The sequence below is a fragment of the Cydia pomonella genome, chromosome 1 (assembly GCF_033807575.1).
Source record: "Cydia pomonella isolate Wapato2018A chromosome 1, ilCydPomo1, whole genome shotgun sequence".
In the NCBI taxonomy this organism is placed as follows: domain Eukaryota; kingdom Metazoa; phylum Arthropoda; class Insecta; order Lepidoptera; family Tortricidae; genus Cydia; species Cydia pomonella.
In genome coordinates, this window is record NC_084703.1 from 37,866,971 (window position 1) to 37,887,807 (window position 20,837).

Sequence of the window (20,837 nt, forward strand, 5' to 3'; positions counted from 1 at the left end):
ATCTAAGCCAATTTCGTGCTCTGAATTTGACATGTAAACGAGTATACATTTTGCGGTAACTCTGTGCCCCTAGTGCAAATTTATTCGATAGCGAAACGTGACGTACGCGTTTGCGTTTAGTCTCATTTTGTATGGGATTTTGAGTTTCCAAAACGTCTCGCTTGGCGCGCTGTTTATAAATCCCATACAAAATGAGACTTAACGCAAACGCATATGTCACGTCCCTTATAAATATACACTAGGGGTTCTGATTATCAAAAGTTGCCGTTTGACAATTCGCCGACCGCGCGACATATGGCGCAGTACAGCGCCATCTGTTTTGAATGTCAAAATAAGGAGCACGTTTTTTAACTTAGATTTTACTCTTTAGCACAAAAAATCCTCTTTGGTATTACTAATGTAAAAAGTAAATGTCTGTAACATGTTTAGACTTACTTTATTCTATGCTTTAACCGCAGAAAGAATGAAATGTTGTATGGAGATAGTTTGAGGCCCGGATATAGGAAAGTTTTTATCAATCACCAATATCGTTATCATCATCATCATCATCCCACGTAGACAAAGTCGCGGGCAGAAACAGGTAATTCATAGTTTTGAAGTGTAATTAGGTGTAAGCTTCATTCATGGTTTATGTGAATATTGTTGTTTTAAATCTGTATGACTTCAATGTTCTTGGAGCAGTAGGTAACACTTCAAACTACGTAGTTACGTACGTTATTACTATTGGAAAAGTAAAAATTTGTTTTTAGAATTCCCTTGTCTTGAGAATTTTTAATCTGGGAACGGGCTGATTACAGTTACGATGGACTACGGGCAATTCTTCGAAAGACGTGTGATAAAAGACGTGAATAAATATCAAATAATTTTATTCTAGCATACGATTTGTAGTACTTATTTAATAATCATAACACAATTTATATTCCAGCAATCACATTAACTATTCACAACACAAAATAAAAAACATTGTCACAATGTTAAAAAACTGTCATTTTCCGTTTATCTTTTCGATGGTTTTGTTCCTTAGCTATTAGATGCTCTTTTTTCTTCAAAATGTTCAGTTCTGCATTCTTTTCAACAATCTGTGAGTTAATTCGTTTGTAGCCTTCGGATCCCGCCGAATGTCTGCACAGAGAACTGTTCAACTTGCTTATTTCCTTTTCAATCTTCTTAGTGTCTTCAGTTATTTTAAATTGTTCTATACTTAAGTCTTTGCTTGATGATTGCTTAATGTCGATTGGAGGCGGTGCTGTTTCGCCTTGTTTCGATTGGTCACCAAGAGTTTTGTTGATGAAATTAAATACGTTTCTTCTTTCTTTTTCCTGTTCTCGTTCGTAGGCTCTTTTGTTGCGTTCCTCTTCTTTTTTTTGCAATCTTTTTAGTCTTTGCTCTACCTGCGTGATTAAAAATTACTATTAGTAGACAATCAACTGAAGGCCCTAGTTGAGTCTAGTATTAACCCTTTCAACGCTTTATGTCATGAACAACAACATCACTCAAACGCCCAGCTCCCGGGCGCAAGGGAGCTAAAGTAAACCTTACTCGAAAGTGTGAAGGTTACTTTGACAGCGTCTGCCGTAACACCTATAGGTGTCCTTGGCCCTCTGGACACAAGTAAAGACGATTTTAGAAGTTTTTGGCGTTCAAAAGGTTAAAAGATGAATAGAAAAACTGAATCTCGTAATGACTAGTGTTAGGTTTTTCAGTCGGTCGAAATAACAAGGTGTATTGCCGTTCTCGAGAACGTTCTCCGTTTACTATGGGGAATATTCTCGCACGAGAAAATTCCCCATACCAAGGTGTTCTATTCTTAGGGCCGGTTCAACCATACCGCCTGTCACCGTTAAAGCGTTCGCTAAATTGTATTTTCTCTACCGTGTGATGTTGATTAGTCTGTCAAATGTGGTTGGTGCAACTGGCCCTAATACTAAAGAGTTCCAGTAGAAGTTTCAGATTCGTCCATCCTTAGACTAGAGATTGACTAAAACGTTGTTCAAAGTTGCCCTTTGATATGTCAGTGAAAGTTGCTGTAGACCAAAATGACATGTCGCTGTCAGTCGGTGCTTTCGCAGAGAATGTTAATACCTATTACTATGAAGAAAAATTAAGCGTCTTAAGTCTGTCAAGCCATTTCCGTCAGTGGACAAAAACGGCAAATTAAAAAAAAGGCACAAAGGGTTATCGTGCGATACAAAATTTGAATTTCGCGCCTTTTTCTACTGACGTAGTTGTTTGACCGACTATATTAACAAAGAGTTTATAAGTTCACCTTAAGAGGATCCTGAGCAGCGAGTTTCTCGGAGAGCGCCATGCAATGATCGAGGCTGCGGCCGCGCGGCACGGCGCGCGCCTCCACGGGCCGCACGCGGCCCTCGCCCGCCGCGCCCAGCCCCGCGCCCGGCACATAGCCCATCGCCAGCATCAGCTTCGAGCCTATGCCCTGTTAAACACGTATATTAAGGCAAAGAGAATTTGGAATAGAGGTGTATTCTCAAATAATTCTTTGTAGCGACGTAAAATTACTGCCATCTTTCGACACATAATTAAAGCTTTTAGAACACCATTTGACTCTGATCCTTATTCTTTCACTGATATGTGTTCAATTTATTAAATCAAATCAATTATCTATATCAAATTGTCTTTGATTACATTAGGCTTATTAACACACTATGAGCTTCTCATACAAATTACGCGATTTTAGTTTATTGTCAATAATCTCATTTTTGACCCAACTTTCTGTCACCGATTCTGTCAGCGAGCAGGCATAATGTGCAACATCATATAATAATATATACCTATAGGTTTGTACGGAACCCTCGGTGGGCGAGTCCGACTCGCACATGGCCGGTTTGTTTTTTTTAAACCTAACAAATTTACGGTTACTTCACTTCATCGATTTAAGCAATAAAAAGAGTGTCCCACTTTTAATTGCCAATTTTGTAACGCAGTTAACTCATAAATTTTGTATGGAAAATTAAGGATATAATTATCCTTAATTCTAGTAGCGGGTACATTTTTTCACTTTGGAAGTCTCTCGCGCAAACTATTCAGTTTAGAAAAAAATGATATTAGGAACCTAAATATAATTTTTGAAGACCTATCCATAGATACCCCACACGTATGGGTTTGATGAAAAAAAACTTTTTTAAAATTTTATGACGTATTAAAAAAAACTACTTACTAGATCTCGTTCAAACCAATTTTCGGTGGAAGTTTGCATGACAATGTATATCATATATTTTTTTTAGTTTTTTCATTCTGTTATTTTAGAAGTTACGGGGGGGGGACACATTTTACCAATTTGGAAGTGTCTCTCGCGCAAACTATTCATTTTAGAAAAAAATGATATTAGAAACCTCAATATCATTTTTGAAGACCTATCCATAGATACCCCACACGTATGGGTTTGATGAAAAAAGATTTTTTGAGTTTCAGTTCTAAGTATGGGGAGCCCCCAAAATGTATTGTTTTTTTTTCTATTTTTGTGTGAACATCTTAATGCGGTTCATAGAATACATCCACTTACTAAGTTTGAACAGTATAGCTCTTATAGTTTCGGAAAAAAGTGGCTGTGATATAATCGGACAGACAGACGGATATGACGAATCTATAAGGGTTCCGTTTTTTGCCATTTGGCTACGGAACCCTAAAAAGTACCTATAGAAATGTCTAGTTTACTTACTCTGGTATGTCGTTCCCATTCGCCCATAGCAGGAGCGTTGTTTTCTAGGCTCTTTTCCACCAAGAGCGCTCTAGTGCCGTCGTCCGGCCGCGGCGCCTTGCTCTCGGGGTACTCCGTGTCGCTCAAGCTTTCGTCAGAGTCTGAGTCTGAATTATCCACTGCAAATGTTAAACAGATCATATGAAATCAGTCAATCTTATACCTTTAAACGAGCAATTCTTGTACGAGGGTCATGCCAAAAGAAGTTAGATACTCTATGGTCATTTGATCGATACTGGCCAGTTATACACCATTGTAAAGGTAGGTTATTTGCTAATAAATTCAAATATGGAACACTCGGAAAATGTTAGGATTCCTTTTTTAATTATTTTTTTTCTGGGTAATTTTGGAGGGAAATTTTCGCAACAATGGAGCTCACTCGACGTGATTTTCGTGTTATGATTTATTATGATTTTAAAAAAGGTTTAAAACCTCAAGAGTGTTTTGAACTTTTAGTTTCAACTTTTGGCGAGTCTGCTTGTTCACGTGCAACTGTTTTTAATTGGTTTGCTGAATTTAAAAGGGGACGAGAGACCTTTGAAGATGAGGCGAAGACCGGACGGCCGCCAACCGCAGTCACTCAAGAAAACGTACAGGCTGTGGAAAAAAATGTTCGTGCGAACCGACGAATTACATATGCAGAGCTCGAGCGTGAGCTGGGTATTGGATCAGCAGCATTGCAAACTATAATTCATTATCATCTGGCCCTTCATAAGCGTTGTTCAAGATGGGTGCCGCACAAACTCACCGATTTGCAAAAAGACCGCCGCGTAGATTGGTGCAAATTTATGATAGATAAATTCGACGCTGGCGAGAAAAAAAATGTATATGATATACTTACAGGTGACGAAACATGGCTATATAACTACGACCCCGAAACAAAGCGGCAGTCCACAGTATGGTGTTTTGAAGATGAGCCGACGCCAACAAAATGTCGCCGAACCCGAAGTACACAAAAACAAATGATTGCCTCATTTTTCTGCAAGACGGGACATATTGCTACGATAGTGCTAGAAGATCAAAGGACAGTCAACTCTGAATGGTATGTGACAGTTTGTGCCCCCAGAGTACTGTCAGCTTGGTGTGACAAGCGGCCGAAATCGGGAACTCAGCACCTGCTCTGGCACCATGACAACGCTGCCCCTCACACTTCTGCTAGAACACTTGACTATTTCAGCTCAAAAAACGTGACTATCTTGCCCCACCCGCCATATTCCCCCGACCTAGCCCCTTGCGATTTTTACTTATTTCCCAAAATTAAAGAAAAATTAAAAGGAAGGCGATTTGAGAACAAAGAAGATGCCCTGGCTGCGTATAATTATGAAATTTCTGAGGTATCTAAAGAAGAGTGGTCATCGGTATTTTCTAAGTGGTTTAGACGGATGGAAAAGTGTATACGTGTTCACGGTGACTACTTCGAAAAAATAGATAGCTGTAATAAAGAATAAAGTCGGTAACTTTTGAGTATCTAATTTCTTTTGGCATGACCCTCGTATATATCTATATTTCTGTGATCTCGGAAACGGCTCTAACGATTTCGCTGAAATTTGGTATATGGGGGTTTTTGGGGGTATACAATCGATCTAGATTAGTCTTATGTTTGAGAAAACGCGTATTTTCGAGTTTTCATGCGTTTTTCTTTCGACGCTGAATATGGTCGCTAATTTTGTGTTGCCGGCCACTGTCCGTCTGGTCCAGCGGGTTAAGACGCGGACGGCTAGAACTCACTCGACTAGCACTCGTGTGTTACAGGTTCGAATCTCGCCCGGTGACTAACTTTTGTTTTTTTTTCAAGTTTATATATATATTTTTTAATATTTATTGTTTTAGACAAGTTTAATTTAGTAAAAAAATTTAGTTAAGATTATCCCTATACACCACCATATTACAATAAATAGTTATAACCGAGCAAAGCTCGGTCACCCAGGTACTGGTTAACTAATCAAACAACAGCTTATTCAATATGACCTACACTACTTGCATGAAAAATATTTTCATACATTTTAGCGCAGCCGCTGTGACATCACAGGCCGCGCAATTTTTATATGGGGCACAAGAGATATCAGGTCAATAAAACATTTGATTAACACGGGGAGTTGATTCGTAACATCATCCGAAAATTCATGCATGTAGCTAATTTCATATTGACACAGTACCGGCCAATAATATATCAACTCCGTGTTTACACGGTATGACTTTTTTTACACATTTGTAAGTGATTTCCGCCACTACAATTACTTTAGGTAGTCTATTAGTAGTCCTTAATGCGAGCGGTGAGAAAAATTGGTCTCCTGTAACGGTTTTATCAAGAAGGTTTTTTGTTTTAATATACATATACTAGACAACTTGATTTTTTTGACTTAGTAATATGCTGAGTCTTCTGTTGTAATTCATGGTATTTGATTGCAGTATTCATCATATATTTGTATATTAACTAGTAGAATATGCAATCTACAAACTCACATATATCATTCACTCTATAAACGTGTTCATACAGGAAAAGGTGATATTAAAAAAAAATAAAGAATATGTTTCCTTTAAGTAAAATAAACTATATTAAGATTTGAAGGCACTTTCCCTCCAGGGCCGATTAATTTCATTTCATTTTATTCCACTGTATACCTGCGTGCATTAGTAACGGGGAAAGGTGAAAACTAAACATAGATGGTGCTCTGGACTATGACACACTTTATGTATGAAATAGACAGTTGCGAGTTGCGTCCCCACTTGAAGACTCTTTTATTTCTTATCGTGCAAAAGTTCCATTTTTTTAAAGTGCTTACACTGAATCGTAGCTCTGCTCTTACCAGTCAAAGGGAAGATCTCTTCGAAATTCACTAAACACTCGTCGCCACACTTCCTCTTTTCTCCTGTTTTGACACCACTCTCGAGCTTCACCATACATGTCCTATTCTCTTCGTCGACGCTTTTCACAACAGCTCTGTGCCATAAGTGGTACTTCTCACTCGACTTCTTTGTTAAATTCGTGTCCTGTAAATATATACTCGTTGTAAGAGTTTGTAGGATTTGGGATTACGATGTTTTGACTATTTGTTAAAAGTAGTTGAGTTATGGGTACAGATTAACTAGATTCTAGAATGAACTCCGAGATATGCATGCTAGACTAATTTAATCTTCACTGGGCGAAGAGGCGATCGCACTTCTAGCCATAGTGGCTATACGCTGTGCTGTGGCAATCTTACCCTTGTAGATCATTACCAAAAAGACATTTAATATGAGGATGGAAGCATACAAACCTCACCATCCGGTGGCTTTAACTTTAAAAGGACCCTGCTGCCAACTTTTATGCCATTAAAATCAGGCTCGATTGCCTCTTTCAAATTTGATAAGTGTACAATGGATCCATGAGAATATCTGGAAATTGAATCATGATTAGCAATTAAGGGTATCAACCAGAAATTAGCTGTACCGGTTTTTTGTTCTATTACTGACTTACCTACATTGTTCATCATCGAATCGGCATTCACCGTCTAAAAAGAACGGGCACGGCAGCATCTCAGCATGAGTGGGATGCGTGAACAACACGCGCACCTGGCGAATAAGTGTTTAGACAGTTTTATAAGGGGGGCGGGGCAGATTTTTATAATAGCGCAATTTTTGATGCGGTGCACAAATATGCGTACATTTTTCCCATATATTTTGTACAAAATTTGTACGGCAACTTACAAAATCGCTCACACAGCTAGACGGCTTTCCCGCATAGACGCCGTACGGTCAACGGGAAAAAAATACGCCTTGTGAACTAGCCATATAGTTTCTTGCTTATCTTATTTATTATTAATACGAGTACTAGTGCGAAAATACAAACCTGGAGATCATTGAACTGGTCTTGGTCTTGTTTTGGCACCACTGAGCTAACCATTGCATTGTGAAGGCTGGGTTGCCCGCCCCATTTGTGTGTGTGGTACACTGCACACTTCATCCCAAGTAAAGTCGCTAATTCATCCTGTATACAATTGGGAAATGAGCTGATTGCAGCATGTTGTAATTTGATAGTTATAGTTATATTTTTCATTTATTGCATGCAAGGCAATGCAAAGTGAGAATTCAAAAGAGTATGCTGTTTGTTGTGCTTTCAATTTCAGTTCATTACTGGCATGTGGGGTGTGTCAGAAAGAGAAAGTAGGAATTCTGTTTTTATGTTTTCATACGCTGTACACACAACAAAGGACTGATAAGAGTTATAACATGTATCTTATAAACTTCAAAGCAGCATATTTGGATTAGGACACAAGACACCTTAGATTAGAGCATTTAACCAACTGGAGAATACTTGTCTGTAATTTTCTGTACAAAACAGTCTGCCGATTTTCGCGGTAAGTAAGGTAAAAAAATACTTTAGAAAAAGGGTAAACAATCTGCATGTCTTTTTAGTGAAAAATAAGACACAGCATTGTTACACATTACAATGATATAGCATATATGATAATTTATATTATTTTGGTTTAATAAGTGTTAAAAAATAATTTAAATTTAAATAATACTAATTTAGCAAGGTAATGTTTTAAGCCTTTGGATACTGAAGCCTTCTTACCTCAATGTCACTTTCATCATCACTTTCTTTTGATGTAACAGCATCCTTAGAGCTGCCAGGTTTTTCTTGTGAAATATCTTCTTCATAAGCACCACTTGCTGCCATTTCTTTCTGTAAGCAATTTAAAAATACAATTATAAGTACCCAGAAATCATAATTCCATTGTTGGTTAGTATTGTAAGCAAGCAACAGGAACATCTAACAAGGAGGAATACTTCAAACAGCCTAGAGCCTGAAAATTCAGTAATAAATTTAAAACTTCTAGGTTGTTTTTGGTTGATCCATTATTGCAGTTCTGGTAATGAGTAATGACATTTTAATGGGTCTCTATTGGTTCCCATAAATGTTTAGTTCCGATTTTCTCAGTCCATAACGTTTTCTACCATAATTTTTATTAGTCATATTGTTAATAGTCATAAAATTAAACGACATAAATTGTAGATCCGATTTTTGCAGGTCATCATTATTGTTAGTCATAAAATTTGTCGGTCATAATATTCAAAGCTCAGATTCTATATCATTACATAATGTAGAAGGTAATAAACTTGTTTATAATAATTGTCGTAAGGTCTATTTTCGCAAGGTATAATGATCGATATTCACTTGATTAGTTACTAATACAATTCAATGTTCTGGTGTTGTCAGACTTCATAATGTCGCATTCAATAAAAAACACTCGTAATAATTATAATTTATAAGATTATTTCAATTAGTAATTTATAAGATTTCATGTAACTTATTAATCCATTTCGTGCCGCCAACGAGTCGACGGAGCCCCGCTTCGCGGGACTCCTATTTTCGCTCTGAGGGACACAAGGTAACTAACGAACCTACCTGGGGAAACATGATTTTTTGTTTGGCTTACTGACTTTACCTCCGTTTCCTATATTTCATGTAACTTATTAATACATTTCGTGCCGCCAAGGAGTCGACGGAGCCCCGCTTCGCGGGACTCCTATTTTCGCTCTGAGGGACACAAGGTAACTAACGAACCTACCTGGGGAAACATGATTTTTTGTTTGGCTTACTGACTTTACCTCCGTTTCCTATATTTCATGTAACTTATTAATACATTTCATGCCGATTTTCGCTCTGAGGGACACAAGGTAACTAACGAACCTACCTGGGGAAACATGATTTTTTGTTTGGCTTACTGATTTTACGTCAGTTACCCATATTTCATGTAACTTATTAATCCATTTCGTGCCGCCAACGAGTCGACGGAGCCCCGCTTCGCGGGACTCCTATTTTCGCTCTGAGGGACACAAGGTAACTAACGAACCTACCTGAGGAAACATGATTTTTTTGTTTGGCTTACTGACTTTACCTCCGTTTCCTATATTTCATGTAACTTATTAATCCATTTCGTGCCGCCAACGAGTTGACGGAGCCCCGCTTCGCGGGACTCCTGTTTTCCCTCTGAGGGACACAAGGTAACTAACGAACCTACCTGACGAAACAGGTTTTTGTTTTGTTTGGCTTACTGACTTTTGCGCCGTTTCCTATTTTTCGTGTAGATTATTAATCCATTTCGTGCCGCCAACGAGTTGACGGAGCCCCGCTTCGCGGGACTCCTGTTTTCGCTCTGAGGGACACAAGGTAACTAACGAACCTACCTGGGGAAAAGGTTTTTTTTTGTTTGGCTTACTGACTACCATGCCGTTTCCTAAATTTCATGTAATGTAGCTTACTAATGCATTTTGCGCCGCTAACGTGTCGAGGAAACCTCGCTTCACGGGACTCCTATTTTCACTCTGAGGAACACAAAGTAACTAACGAACCTATCTAGATACATAAGTTTCTTTTATTCTTATTTTACAGCATAATTTTAACAAGACATTATCGAAAGGCATAATTATAAAAGAAGCACCTTCAAAAGTATGTCTTTAAACTTTTCTGAGTAAATATATGTATGTGTATAAAGTATGTATGTGTAAAACTATAGGAATAATAACCATTAGTCCGTAAAAATGTATGCCTTTAAATATTTCTGAATAATAATGCATAGGCCTTAGAATGTTATAAATACTAATCAATTTTATAACTTTTGCGATTATAGTATTTAATATTATAGAATGATAATGTTCGAACTATTAAACGTTATGCTTAGCAAAAATTATGACTATTGATCTTTATGTTCTTTAATTATATGGATATCAATTTCTGACTATCGAAATTCGGAACAATAAGAATATGGGAAAGAAAGGGATCCCCATTTTAATACTTGAAGTAACATGTCAACCATAAATACAGTGTCCAGTGGCAGATTCCCAATTTCGATTTCAAATTATTAAGTGCAAGGGATCCACAGTTTTTTTTTTTAAATATATATGGAAACTAGAACACTGCCACTGGACACCCATTAAGTACAAATCTACATTTAAGACTAAGCCACATTTGATAAACAGTTTCCAAATATTCTAATAACTGTTATGTGTAATGTTTATAGAAACTCAGTCTTTCTAGTCTAAATTTGAAGAACTTGACTTCTTTTTATGACTGCCCTAAAAAAACCTTTTAGTCTTAAGTCTCAACTGACTCACTAGAGTTTAAGCTTTATGTTCAATTTAAAAAGACTTGACCCTCCGTACAAAAGACTCCTTCAACAATTTTGTAGGTTTTAACAAAATACTAGAAGCAGTAAAGAACCTTAATGAATGGTGTACGTGACTATGAATTTTACATGTAAACAATACTTTTCGAATTTATTAAAAAAAAGAGAGTTCTCTAAAAAGGACTCAAATTTCTACAACAGACTCCGGTCTCCAACAACTTGAACAGAACTTGAGTTTTGACTTAATTATATGAGTCTGAAATGTGTTTCACTGTGGCAGAGACTTGACGCTAAGGACTTTTTTTTTCATTTAGAGTTGTTGATGTGAATCAATTGGTCATCGCTAGAGATATGGGCAGCGGTTGTGTTTCATGGTGAGACTCAAAGGACTCGAGTCTTAACCAACACTCTGTGTTGATGTATATAAAATTTTGATGCCCAATTATACCAGATATACTTAACTTGTATAGTAAAGTAAATTTGCAAGTGCACAAATATGACAGCCACCAAGACTGGTATGATGCACTTCTGCCTACAATTTCGTATGTAACCTCACCCACCATACTATATTTTTTTAAGCAAGTTGGAATTGTTGTACTTATTTTATATTGTTAAATTTCATTTATTCGAAAGTTTTGTAAGATAAAAGTAATGGTACTTTGTATGTTTGAATTAAGGTTAAAATTCCAGTGAAATAGAGAGTACATTGTAATGCACATTGAGCGGTACGAAGCTAAGCAACACATTTGGGTCACTTTTCTTTCTAGAGGTAATTTTACCATAAATAGAGAATATTCATCATCCAGATCATGTTTTTCGTTCTGCTGTACAGGCAGTGTTGAGATGCTGGTTTCCTTGGCAATGATGGCATCCAAGCTTTCCTGGGTAAGCTGTATTAATTGATGCAAGTCAGACTGCAGAGCCAGTAGTGATTCTTTCTCACTATCAGTTGCTTCTAATAAAGCTGTATTTACCATACTTAACTGTAACAAAAATTACACTTTAATAGTATTTCAAATAAGATTAAATATTAAGAAATAAGCCACTCAATTAAAACTTTTAATTTATAAAATGAAAAGCCTGAAAAGGGAGGTCGAAGTTTGTATGGGGAATCAAAAACCGCTGAACCCATGTAGGTGAAATCTACGTCTACATCCTTGATTTATTTGAAAATGATACCTAACTTGACTTAGAACTTAAACAATTATTGAGACATCTTTTCACTATCCAATTTGACAACAAATGTATTTAGGAATCAGTAAAGGATTTCTGAAACATCTAATATAATACATGTTTTATAATACTTACTTGCTCATTGTATTGAGTAAGAGAACCTTTTAATTCCTCCATGGTTTTATGTGGAAGGATCAGTTTCGGACAGGATTTTAAATATTCAAATTATTTTACTGCACAAACCAGATATATGGCTAAAATACGAAAATCAGGAAAAGAAAATAGAGAAAAGTAATTTTAGGATAAGTTATAAAATGTTCTAGCAATTACAACCTAAAACTTAAATTAAATAATGTCGAAACGGCAACAAAACACTCCCGATAATTAAGATTTGCACTATTTGCAGAATAATAAGCTTACAATTCACAAAATAATATAAATTTATATACTCGACGTATGAGTATCCAATCACAATGGTTGGTAACTGTCATTGTAAAAACAAATTTGGCATTTCGACATGTCCACAGTGGGAGCGTGCACGACTGTCACGCAACCTAGTGTCCGCAAGTCTAGGGGAAAACGTCAATTCACTACATCTTATAAAACTAGTCCAAAACTAAAAACTACTGAACGGATTTTCATACGACTTTCATTTATCAATAGAGTGATTCTTGAGGAAGGCTTAAGTATATAACTTGTTAAGGTTTTGTGTAAATTGTTTGAAATATAACGATGTTTTCGGTAAAAATCACGCTGGCTAGGAGCTTTAATCGAAAACGCTGCCTAATCCGTTTGAGCTATAACAACACAATGTATGGTGGGATTGTTTCTCATTCATAGGTCTACAAAAAAGTCCGCGATGTTAAATGTCTATCTTTTAAGGATAACTTACTATATCCATTCTTAACTTCTAGAAAAAGATCACGTAAATGTGGCATTTGCAAAGCTATTTGCATGGATACATTATTAACAATTATCAAAATAAATACGTTAGTTATATTAAGCATTTCATACAGATTACAATGGTCCCTTACACCATACAATTTAAATGAATATTTCAGGAGTAATCGTAAATCAAAGTTTCATTTCGAGCCATATAATTGTACGAAATGTTTAATACGCTATCCGCAGTTAGTTCAAATTTTTACCACCTTATGCGCTGGGATCGCTTTGCTTACCCCCACCATGCACTTCGCACGGTCCCATGCGTGCATGAACTGTAGGACTTCTAGGAGGCAGCACAGGAGACGTCAGATTTTTGGCGCGAGGCGTAATGTATGCTCAAGAAAACACGTGACGTGAGGGCTTGCAATTCGAATTTTCGCATATTCGACCTGTTTTCATATTCGAATATTCGGCCGCTCAGTTTTCGAATATTCGAATATTTTTTATTAATCGCAAAAATCTATTTCATCCGCTATAGTTACAGTTTCTGTGTGTTTTGCCGGGTATTTTTTAAGGTGAATGAGGAACGGTTTCAGTAGGGTTACTACAAACGTAAACGCACCTGCCCGACGAATTTAACCATGCACCTTCAGGTGACGAATAATCTACCCAGTAGTCAGCCAACTTTTCCCCTTTAATATTCCAATATTATAATAGCCAACCATCAGGCATCAAAACTTGCCAAAAAAAAGCAAATAAAAATTCAATATACATAGACACATACAATCACGCCTATTTCCCGGAGGGGTGGACAGAGACCACGGATTTCCACTTGCTACTGTTTAGGGTGTCTAGACCTGGCCTTTCTTCAAGATTTCCCCGATTTGATCAGAGAAAGTCTACCGAGGTCTACCCCTTCCGGCTCCGTCTTCTACTTTTCTATTATACACTCTCTTTATTAGCCTTCTTTCACTCATTCTTTCTACGTGTCGAATGGTTTGATGGTATCTCAACATACCTTTTTCAATTCTTGTCACTACCTACATCTTCGTTCAGTCAGCACTTTTCCTTTATCACACTGTTCTATCTTGTAATCTCACACCATACACACTTCTCAACGCTTTCGTTTCCACTGCATCCACGTGGCTCTTATGCCTTTTCTGCTATACCTAACTTTCGCTACCATACATAAGTGCGGGCACCAACACCCCTCTAAGCACAGACAACCGTGATTTTTGTGACACCTTCTGGCTGCTCATAAAAGCGTTAAGTGCCCCATCCACACGACACGATTAATTCCCAGCATTTACTCCCATTCAAATGTCTTTATCATGCTTACCGTCTCTAGTGAACAAAGTTCTCAGGTACAGTCAGCGTCAAATACTTTGTAGCAGTCAAAGTGGCCAAATAGTTCGGTACACCATACTAAATATATGGTGGTGTATGGTGTGGTGTACTAAATATATGGTGTATTTGGCTACTTTGGTTGCTACAAAGTATTTGACGCTGACTGTACACAAGCTATTTCACTTGTTCCACTCATTCTTGACCAATAAAAAATTTCACAGTTTGTCATATTTCCCCCCTTTCCAAATACCATTACTTTCGTCTTGCTTACATTTATTTCATTCCTTTCCTTTCAAAAGACCCATTCATTCTAGTTACCATCTCCTGCAACTCTTCACCCGATGATGCTAGCAATACCAGGTCATCTAAAGAAGACATCTGAGTAACCCACTCATTCTCAACCCACATTCATCATTTCTCAAATGATGCAATGCAAACTACTGTACATGAGTAGATAGAACAGCCACGGTGACGTTACACATCCTTGCCTAACACTCTTTTCGATGCTAAGCCACTCGGTGTACTATCCGTTTACTCTCACACAACCACTGGAATAGAGCGGAATAAAATACAATTGAATGAAAGACTTTTTTATTGGCAACTGAGTGACTAAAAATAAATATTAAATATAATATATTATATAATCGCAAAAATAATACCCTACTACATTTTTTTCTCTTACGTTTTTGGATGCTTATATGTAGTTATAATAGTATTCATTCACACAACGATGCATTTATACTAAAAGTTTTATCTACAAATATTGGATACGGCAAATTTTTGCGTTTCGACTCGTTTTTATAAATGTGGACATCGCAGTAGGGTGATAAAGCTAGTCAATTAAGTGGATTTCTGCAAAATATCATTAGTTTTTGCAATATTTGCAAATAGTTTTTGAATAAACGATAAAAAAAACGATAAAAAAAACGAATTCCCGGTCATTTTTTTATTTCTTTAAAATATTCGAATTTTATTCGAATATCTCGTCAGAAAAAGTCGAATACCCGAAAGTTTCGAATATTTGCAATCCCTAGTGACGTGTAAATGTGCATGTTTATGTTTCCGATTCAGACCACAAGATGGCAGACCCTCCAACGCGCACGGTCCCTATGATAGTAGGACGGCGGACCATAGACAACACATCAAGAATGTCATAAAACATAAGTCCGTGCATAGTCAAGACATGTCTATTTAACCAATAGTTGTACGAGGGTGGTTTGATAGGGACCGTGCGCGTTGGAGGGTCTGCCATTTTGTTGTCTGAATCGGAACCATAAACATGCACATGTACACGTCACGTGTTTTCTTGTGCATAGTAGGTTCTGCCATCTTGTGGGCTACATCGGAACAAAAAACTGAAAAAACATCACATTTACGCCTCGCGCCTAAAATCTGACGGCTCCTGTGCTGCCTCCTACAGTTCATGCACGCTCCCTATAAGTCAGTGACTTTATGCAAAAACTATTTCACCTTTTTTAGTTTTATTTATCTACATATTCTCCTTTCAACTCCATACACTTCATCCAACGATGTTCCAGTTTTTTCAACATAATAATAAGGGCCATTTATTGTTTTACCTTTATCTAAATAATCTATATAAATAACCCCTTGGCTGTCCCAAAAAACAGTGGCCATTACCTTTCCTGCAGAATTAACGGTTTTCGCTTTCTTTGGGGCCTGTTCGTTAGCAGAAGTCCACTGTTATGACTGATTTTTCGTCTCTGGCGTATTATAGTAGATCCACGTTTCATCTACCGTCACAAATCGACGTGAAAATTCATTAGGATTATGCTTGAATTTGGCTAAGCATTGCTCGGAAGTTGTTTCACGAAGTCGTTTTTGATCGGCTGTCAGCAAACGCGGCACCCATCTTGCGGAAAGCTTTTTCATATTGAAAATGTTATGCAAGATAACTCGTTCAGATGAAATGTGTACAGTCTCAGCTATCTCACGAATCTTCACTCGACGGTCATGCAAAACAATATCCTGAACTTTATTCACGACATCATCAGTGGTCACTTCAATCGGCCTTCCAGAGCGTTCTGCGTCATTGGTAGTGGTACAGTCAGCGTCAAATAATTTGTAGCAACCAAAGTAGCCAAATAGTTCGGTACACCATATATTTAGTATGGTGTACCGAACTTTTTGGCCACTTTGACTGCTACAAAGTATTTGACGCTGACTGTACGTCCAGAACGAAATTCTGTAAACCACTTATGTACCATTCCATGAGGAGCAGATTCCCCATAATATTTTTTTAAACAGTTTTCAGTCTCTTTAATATTTTTTCCACGTAAAAAGTAATGTTTAATTAACACACGAAATTCGCTTTTCTCCATTTTCCGATCGTATTTGACATATGCCTCCAAAGAGCATATAATCACTACGTTCTATATTATGATATGCCTACACTTTTTTATTGCCCCGCCTTTAAAAAAAAACCGCCAGCTACCAAGGAGTTCAGAATTGTAATTAAAAAGTTTATATGTTAAAATTATTTTTGTTTTACATAAAGTCACTGACTTTTCAAACCGCCCTCGTATTATTTGTATGTACAGTAACATTTATATAAAACAATTAACAATAAATTTGTATACATTTTAATGGTAGGTTCATATCTAAACATAAAACATAAGGTGTCCAACTTATTACCTTACATAGGCTAAATAATTAATAAAAAGCTTTAATACATATTATATCTTAGCCTAGAGTTAACTTTGAATAAGTTATTGCATAATTTCATGTTGCACTTCCCTATCTTTGAATCATATGAAGTGCATCATTTATCACATTTGGTCACATTATTCCATGTGTCATAATATGGCCCACCTTGAGTATTTTTCGATGTGTGAGTATTTCTGCCACATGACAAGGAAAGTCTGAAAGGCACTGTGCCCCACAGTTCCTTAAATTTATTTAAAGTCCTAATACTCCCAATTATGCATAAGTCACAACATATTTAAAATATTATTATAAATTGTGTGATGTCTGATTGATGAAATATGATCAGGTTATAGTTGTGGTTCAGACTTAATTCTCAGTCTACATTTACTGTGTATGAAGCCAATTTTCTAAATTAGTTTAATCATCTCCTTTGTTGGAAACATTGGCATCATTAGGAAACAAATTTACTAATGAGTCCATTGTATTTTTTTTTATTACAGCTGCTAATATTCCTTTAACATAGTTCCCAGTATAATTAACTTCATTGTCAAAATTGCTGGCAAGTGAATGGAATGTATTGTTCATAAGAGTTTTAACCTTTCTGTTTATGAGCATATGCTCCTCATTGTCAAGAATCTTTGTATGTCTTTCTGAATTTGTTTTTTGTACTTGTTCAGTCAAGTTATTTACACGGTCAGCTAGTTCCTGTTTCATATTTTCAAGGTGCTTAATAGTTTCATCCTTTTTGCTGATCAAATCTTCTAAATCAGATATCTTTTTTAAAACTTGGTCACTTTGGGACTTTTCAATGTTTTGTGATTGTTTTATTTCCATTGTCTTTACAACACTCTTTAGATGAGTAAGTTTGTGTATTATGAGTTCTATTTCTGCACAAGTGTCAGCACCATTAATATTATCTATGACAGGAACTTGCATATGCAATGGTACCATATATCCATTCACATAAGTAAATATTTGATTATTGACTAAAGGTACACTTCTTACTGTTGTTTGACCACATTCCTTCATGTTGTTTGTTTCAATATTATTTAGAACTGCCTGTCCTGCAATACTTTCATTAATCTCTGGCATTGATATATTATCACATTCTTTTCTTATTCTGACATTTGGTAAAGCTCTTGATTGGTCTGCTGAACCATGCAGGTCAGAAGTGTTTGTTACTTCTATTGAAGTTGATTTTTTTGCAGGACTTCCTGGTAATGATGGTAAAATTGCATGGCCTACATTAGCAATCCGATTCAGAATGGAGGCTTTATCAATCTCTGATATGGCAGGCATGGCAGTGCTATCCTCTGTTTTACTGCTATTTCCAATCTCATCAGTGGCTACATCACTCTCTTGTATTCTTACCTCAGTTTTAATTTCAGTACTTATGTAAGGCTTTATGGCAACATTTTCTTTTTCTAATAGTTCTTTGACTCTTTCAATATTTTTGTCATTAAAACACAACCCCCAATATTTTTTTTGATCATCATAGTATGATATCATGGCACCTGATGACATAGTCACATCTAGCTGTGGTGTGATTGTAGTGCAGGATAGTGTAGATTTATCCGGGCTGTAAAGTATAATTTTACACAAACCACTTTTTACTATTTTCATCATAGCAAAACCAACCTTCCCTTTACATTTGTGGGTTCCTTGTATCCTGAAATAAACCATTTATATTATTGACATGACATTTTGGTAATAGAAAATGTAAAACTCATATGACTACTATTTTATTAATTACAAGTTCTACAATGCCACATCAAAGTGAATAGAAATATAAGTACATATACTACTATTTTGTGTAACTAAAATCAATGTGTTTGTTGAGTTGTTAATCATTAGGCGGGTCAACTTACTCACACTTGCTGTCTCTAGTCATATGTGTAGTAGCCTTCTTCAACTGTTTATGTCATAATAAGCCCCAAAAAATGAACTCACCACTCATATGCAATGATGGAGCAAGAAAACACACATTGTGAAGTACTAGCATCATCAGGCTTACTACTCTCTTCTGTCTTCTTTAGTTGAGGAGGTTTGTATTTAAGAGAAGAATTAACTGCTGCGTCATTACTAGTATCTTCTTTAAAAATGCTTGCCAAAGTAGTACTGAAACGGGTATTTAAAATATTTTAAGTAAGGCTTAAGTATAGGTGATACACGAGAACAACTAAAAGCACTCCTCATTCTAATATCAATTCAATAGCTAGTAATCGGGGGTGGAAAGTGCTGAATACAAACGATTTAGTTGTGTTTACCTTGCGACTGGAGTAAAGTATCCATCGTCTACCTCGTCAGGTTCCAATATAATAGACATTTTTCTTTACGCTTGTAAAGTACTAAATAGCAAAACAAATAACCTAGATTTTTTTACAGACTTTATCAACTATACGATATATCATTAGGATAATTCAGGATATTGTGCATGCAACAATTGCAGCAAATGTTGAGTGTCAAATTGTCAATGGATTGAATGGATTTTGACGTTTCTGACAGCAGCACAACAGATCATACACAGCACAATACTAATGAGCGTCCACAGCAAGTCCACAGGTATGCTTGATTTACACGATCTTAGCAGTGTTGCCAGAGCGCTTACAGCTTAATGTACGTTCATACGTCAAAAAAGGTACGATTTGGGTAAAAAAAGTACGGTTTTTTTTTATTGTATAAATTCCTTAAAGAAACAATATTTACATTGAACACATCTTTGTAACTGTCACAAATTAGTGTATTGACGTCATATTTAACCAATTTTGTTTCACATTGAGAAAATCAGTCTCAAATCTAATCATTGACTCAGTCGCAATCCACGAAGTAACTTGTGTAAAAAAATTTTTTTTGTTATTATTATAACCCTATTGGGTTGTTTCCAATTTTTTGAAACGCTCGTTTTACGTTCTATATTAACTAAAAGTTGCCCTAAAATTCAACTTTATACTAAAAACGGCTTTAAATATGTTAAATGAACAAAATATATTTTGACGGATGCTTTCGCGCCCAAAACGCTCTTTGAAAATTGAGTGACGTCACAGTTTACGGTATGACACATAACTACATACACACGTAGAAGATACGAGCTGTCAAACGACATTTGTCATTTGTTGTCTATCGCCTAACTGTCAACAGTTTAAATCCGCGAGTTGTGACGTCATCAAAATCTTCAAAGACGTTTCGAGTTTGGTCACGTGACGTGTGCCAAAAGATATTTTAAATTCAATATTTACAAAAAATATGGTCATTACAGATCCCCTAAAAGTAGTTTAACATGTTCTTATAATCCAAAAGAATTTATTGGGATACAATTCTGCCCTAAGATTTGTAGGTGGAAACAACCCTATTACAATGTTTGATTGTGAAAATTAACGGTTTGTAATTTTTCCGACGATTTTAACTAAGGTGTTAACGTGAACGCTTGGATAGTACTTCAAATGTGTTCGTCCAAGTGTGTAGTACGCCTGCTGTCACTGTCAGCTTGACTTGACATTGACATTGAGTACCTCTTGTGTCGATGTCAAAATTAGTGCTTACTGGGGTAAAATCAGGATCCCTAGTTAGTCTAGGGATCCTGATAGTAGGGGTGACAGGACTGATAAGATTAGGAACCCCTAGTATAACCTATGCATATAACTTTGTTATTCCAGATTCTAAAAAGGTTATAAATCAGCATCAACTTTTGCCTACATTTTGCGATTGCAATTTGCAATAAAGAAAAGAACTATGTATTTTAAAGTACAAAATACAACTCATTTGTTTTAAGTATTTGTCTCAGGACAGTAATTAAATTCTAACATAGCAAAGTTAAATTTTATATACATGAAAAATAAAGTGGCTGGCCGAATTTTGACTGAGTTTTGTAATCTGGATAAAACAAAGTACACGCAGATGACTAAGTAACTTTCTCCCGGATATGCAAATATAAATAAAAAATA

General features: G+C 36.3%; 2 protein-coding genes across 3 annotated transcripts; both read right to left on the reverse strand.

The window, feature by feature from the left end:
* Positions 1-849: 849 nt before the first annotated feature.
* LOC133522295 (zinc finger CCCH-type with G patch domain-containing protein) lies at positions 850-14,709 on the reverse strand. The gene is made up of 11 exons (XM_061857581.1): positions 12,421-14,709; positions 12,136-12,254; positions 11,607-11,810; positions 8,274-8,384; positions 7,548-7,685; positions 7,176-7,270; positions 6,976-7,093; positions 6,526-6,709; positions 3,680-3,837; positions 2,267-2,437; positions 850-1,391 (listed from the first exon to the last, which is right to left on the reverse strand). Exons 2-11 carry the CDS (start codon positions 12,175-12,177, stop codon positions 975-977), a joined length of 1,638 nt encoding a protein of 545 aa, XP_061713565.1. The 5' UTR covers positions 12,178-12,254; positions 12,421-14,709; the 3' UTR covers positions 850-974.
* A 97-nt stretch (positions 14,710-14,806) lies between these two features.
* LOC133522303 (uncharacterized) lies at positions 14,807-19,433 on the reverse strand. Of its 2 annotated transcripts, XM_061857595.1 has the most exons (3): positions 19,164-19,433; positions 18,847-19,014; positions 14,807-18,565 (listed from the first exon to the last, which is right to left on the reverse strand). In XM_061857595.1, exons 1-3 carry the CDS (start codon positions 19,220-19,222, stop codon positions 17,314-17,316), a joined length of 1,479 nt encoding a protein of 492 aa, XP_061713579.1. In that variant the 5' UTR covers positions 19,223-19,433; the 3' UTR covers positions 14,807-17,313. The 2 variants fall into 2 exon arrangements, with proteins under 2 accessions (XP_061713579.1, XP_061713588.1); XM_061857604.1 differs by lacking the exon at positions 19,164-19,433 and having other exon boundaries at positions 18,765-18,902.
* Between the last annotated feature and the right edge of the window lie 1,404 nt (positions 19,434-20,837).

Bases quoted from the DNA above. Each gene is read 5' to 3' on its own strand.
- LOC133522295 (XM_061857581.1), bottom strand. From the start codon at position 12,177: ATGGAGGAATTAAAAGGTTCTCTTACTCAATACAATGAGCAA. The intron at 7,686-8,273 runs GTAAGAAGGCTT...AATTGTATACAG, and splicing joins ATGATGAAAGTGACATTGAG to GATGAATTAGCGACTTTACT. The intron at 7,094-7,175 runs GTAAGTCAGTAA...TTCAATTTCCAG, and splicing joins TTCGATGATGAACAATGTAG to ATATTCTCATGGATCCATTG.
- LOC133522303 (XM_061857595.1), bottom strand. From the start codon at position 19,222: ATGTCTATTATATTGGAACCTGACGAGGTAGACGATGGATACTTTACT. The intron at 19,015-19,163 runs GTAAACACAACT...TACCCGTTTCAG, and splicing joins TACTTTACTCCAGTCGCAAG to TACTACTTTGGCAAGCATTT. The intron at 18,566-18,846 runs GTGAGTTCATTT...GGTTTATTTCAG, and splicing joins TCCATCATTGCATATGAGTG to GATACAAGGAACCCACAAAT.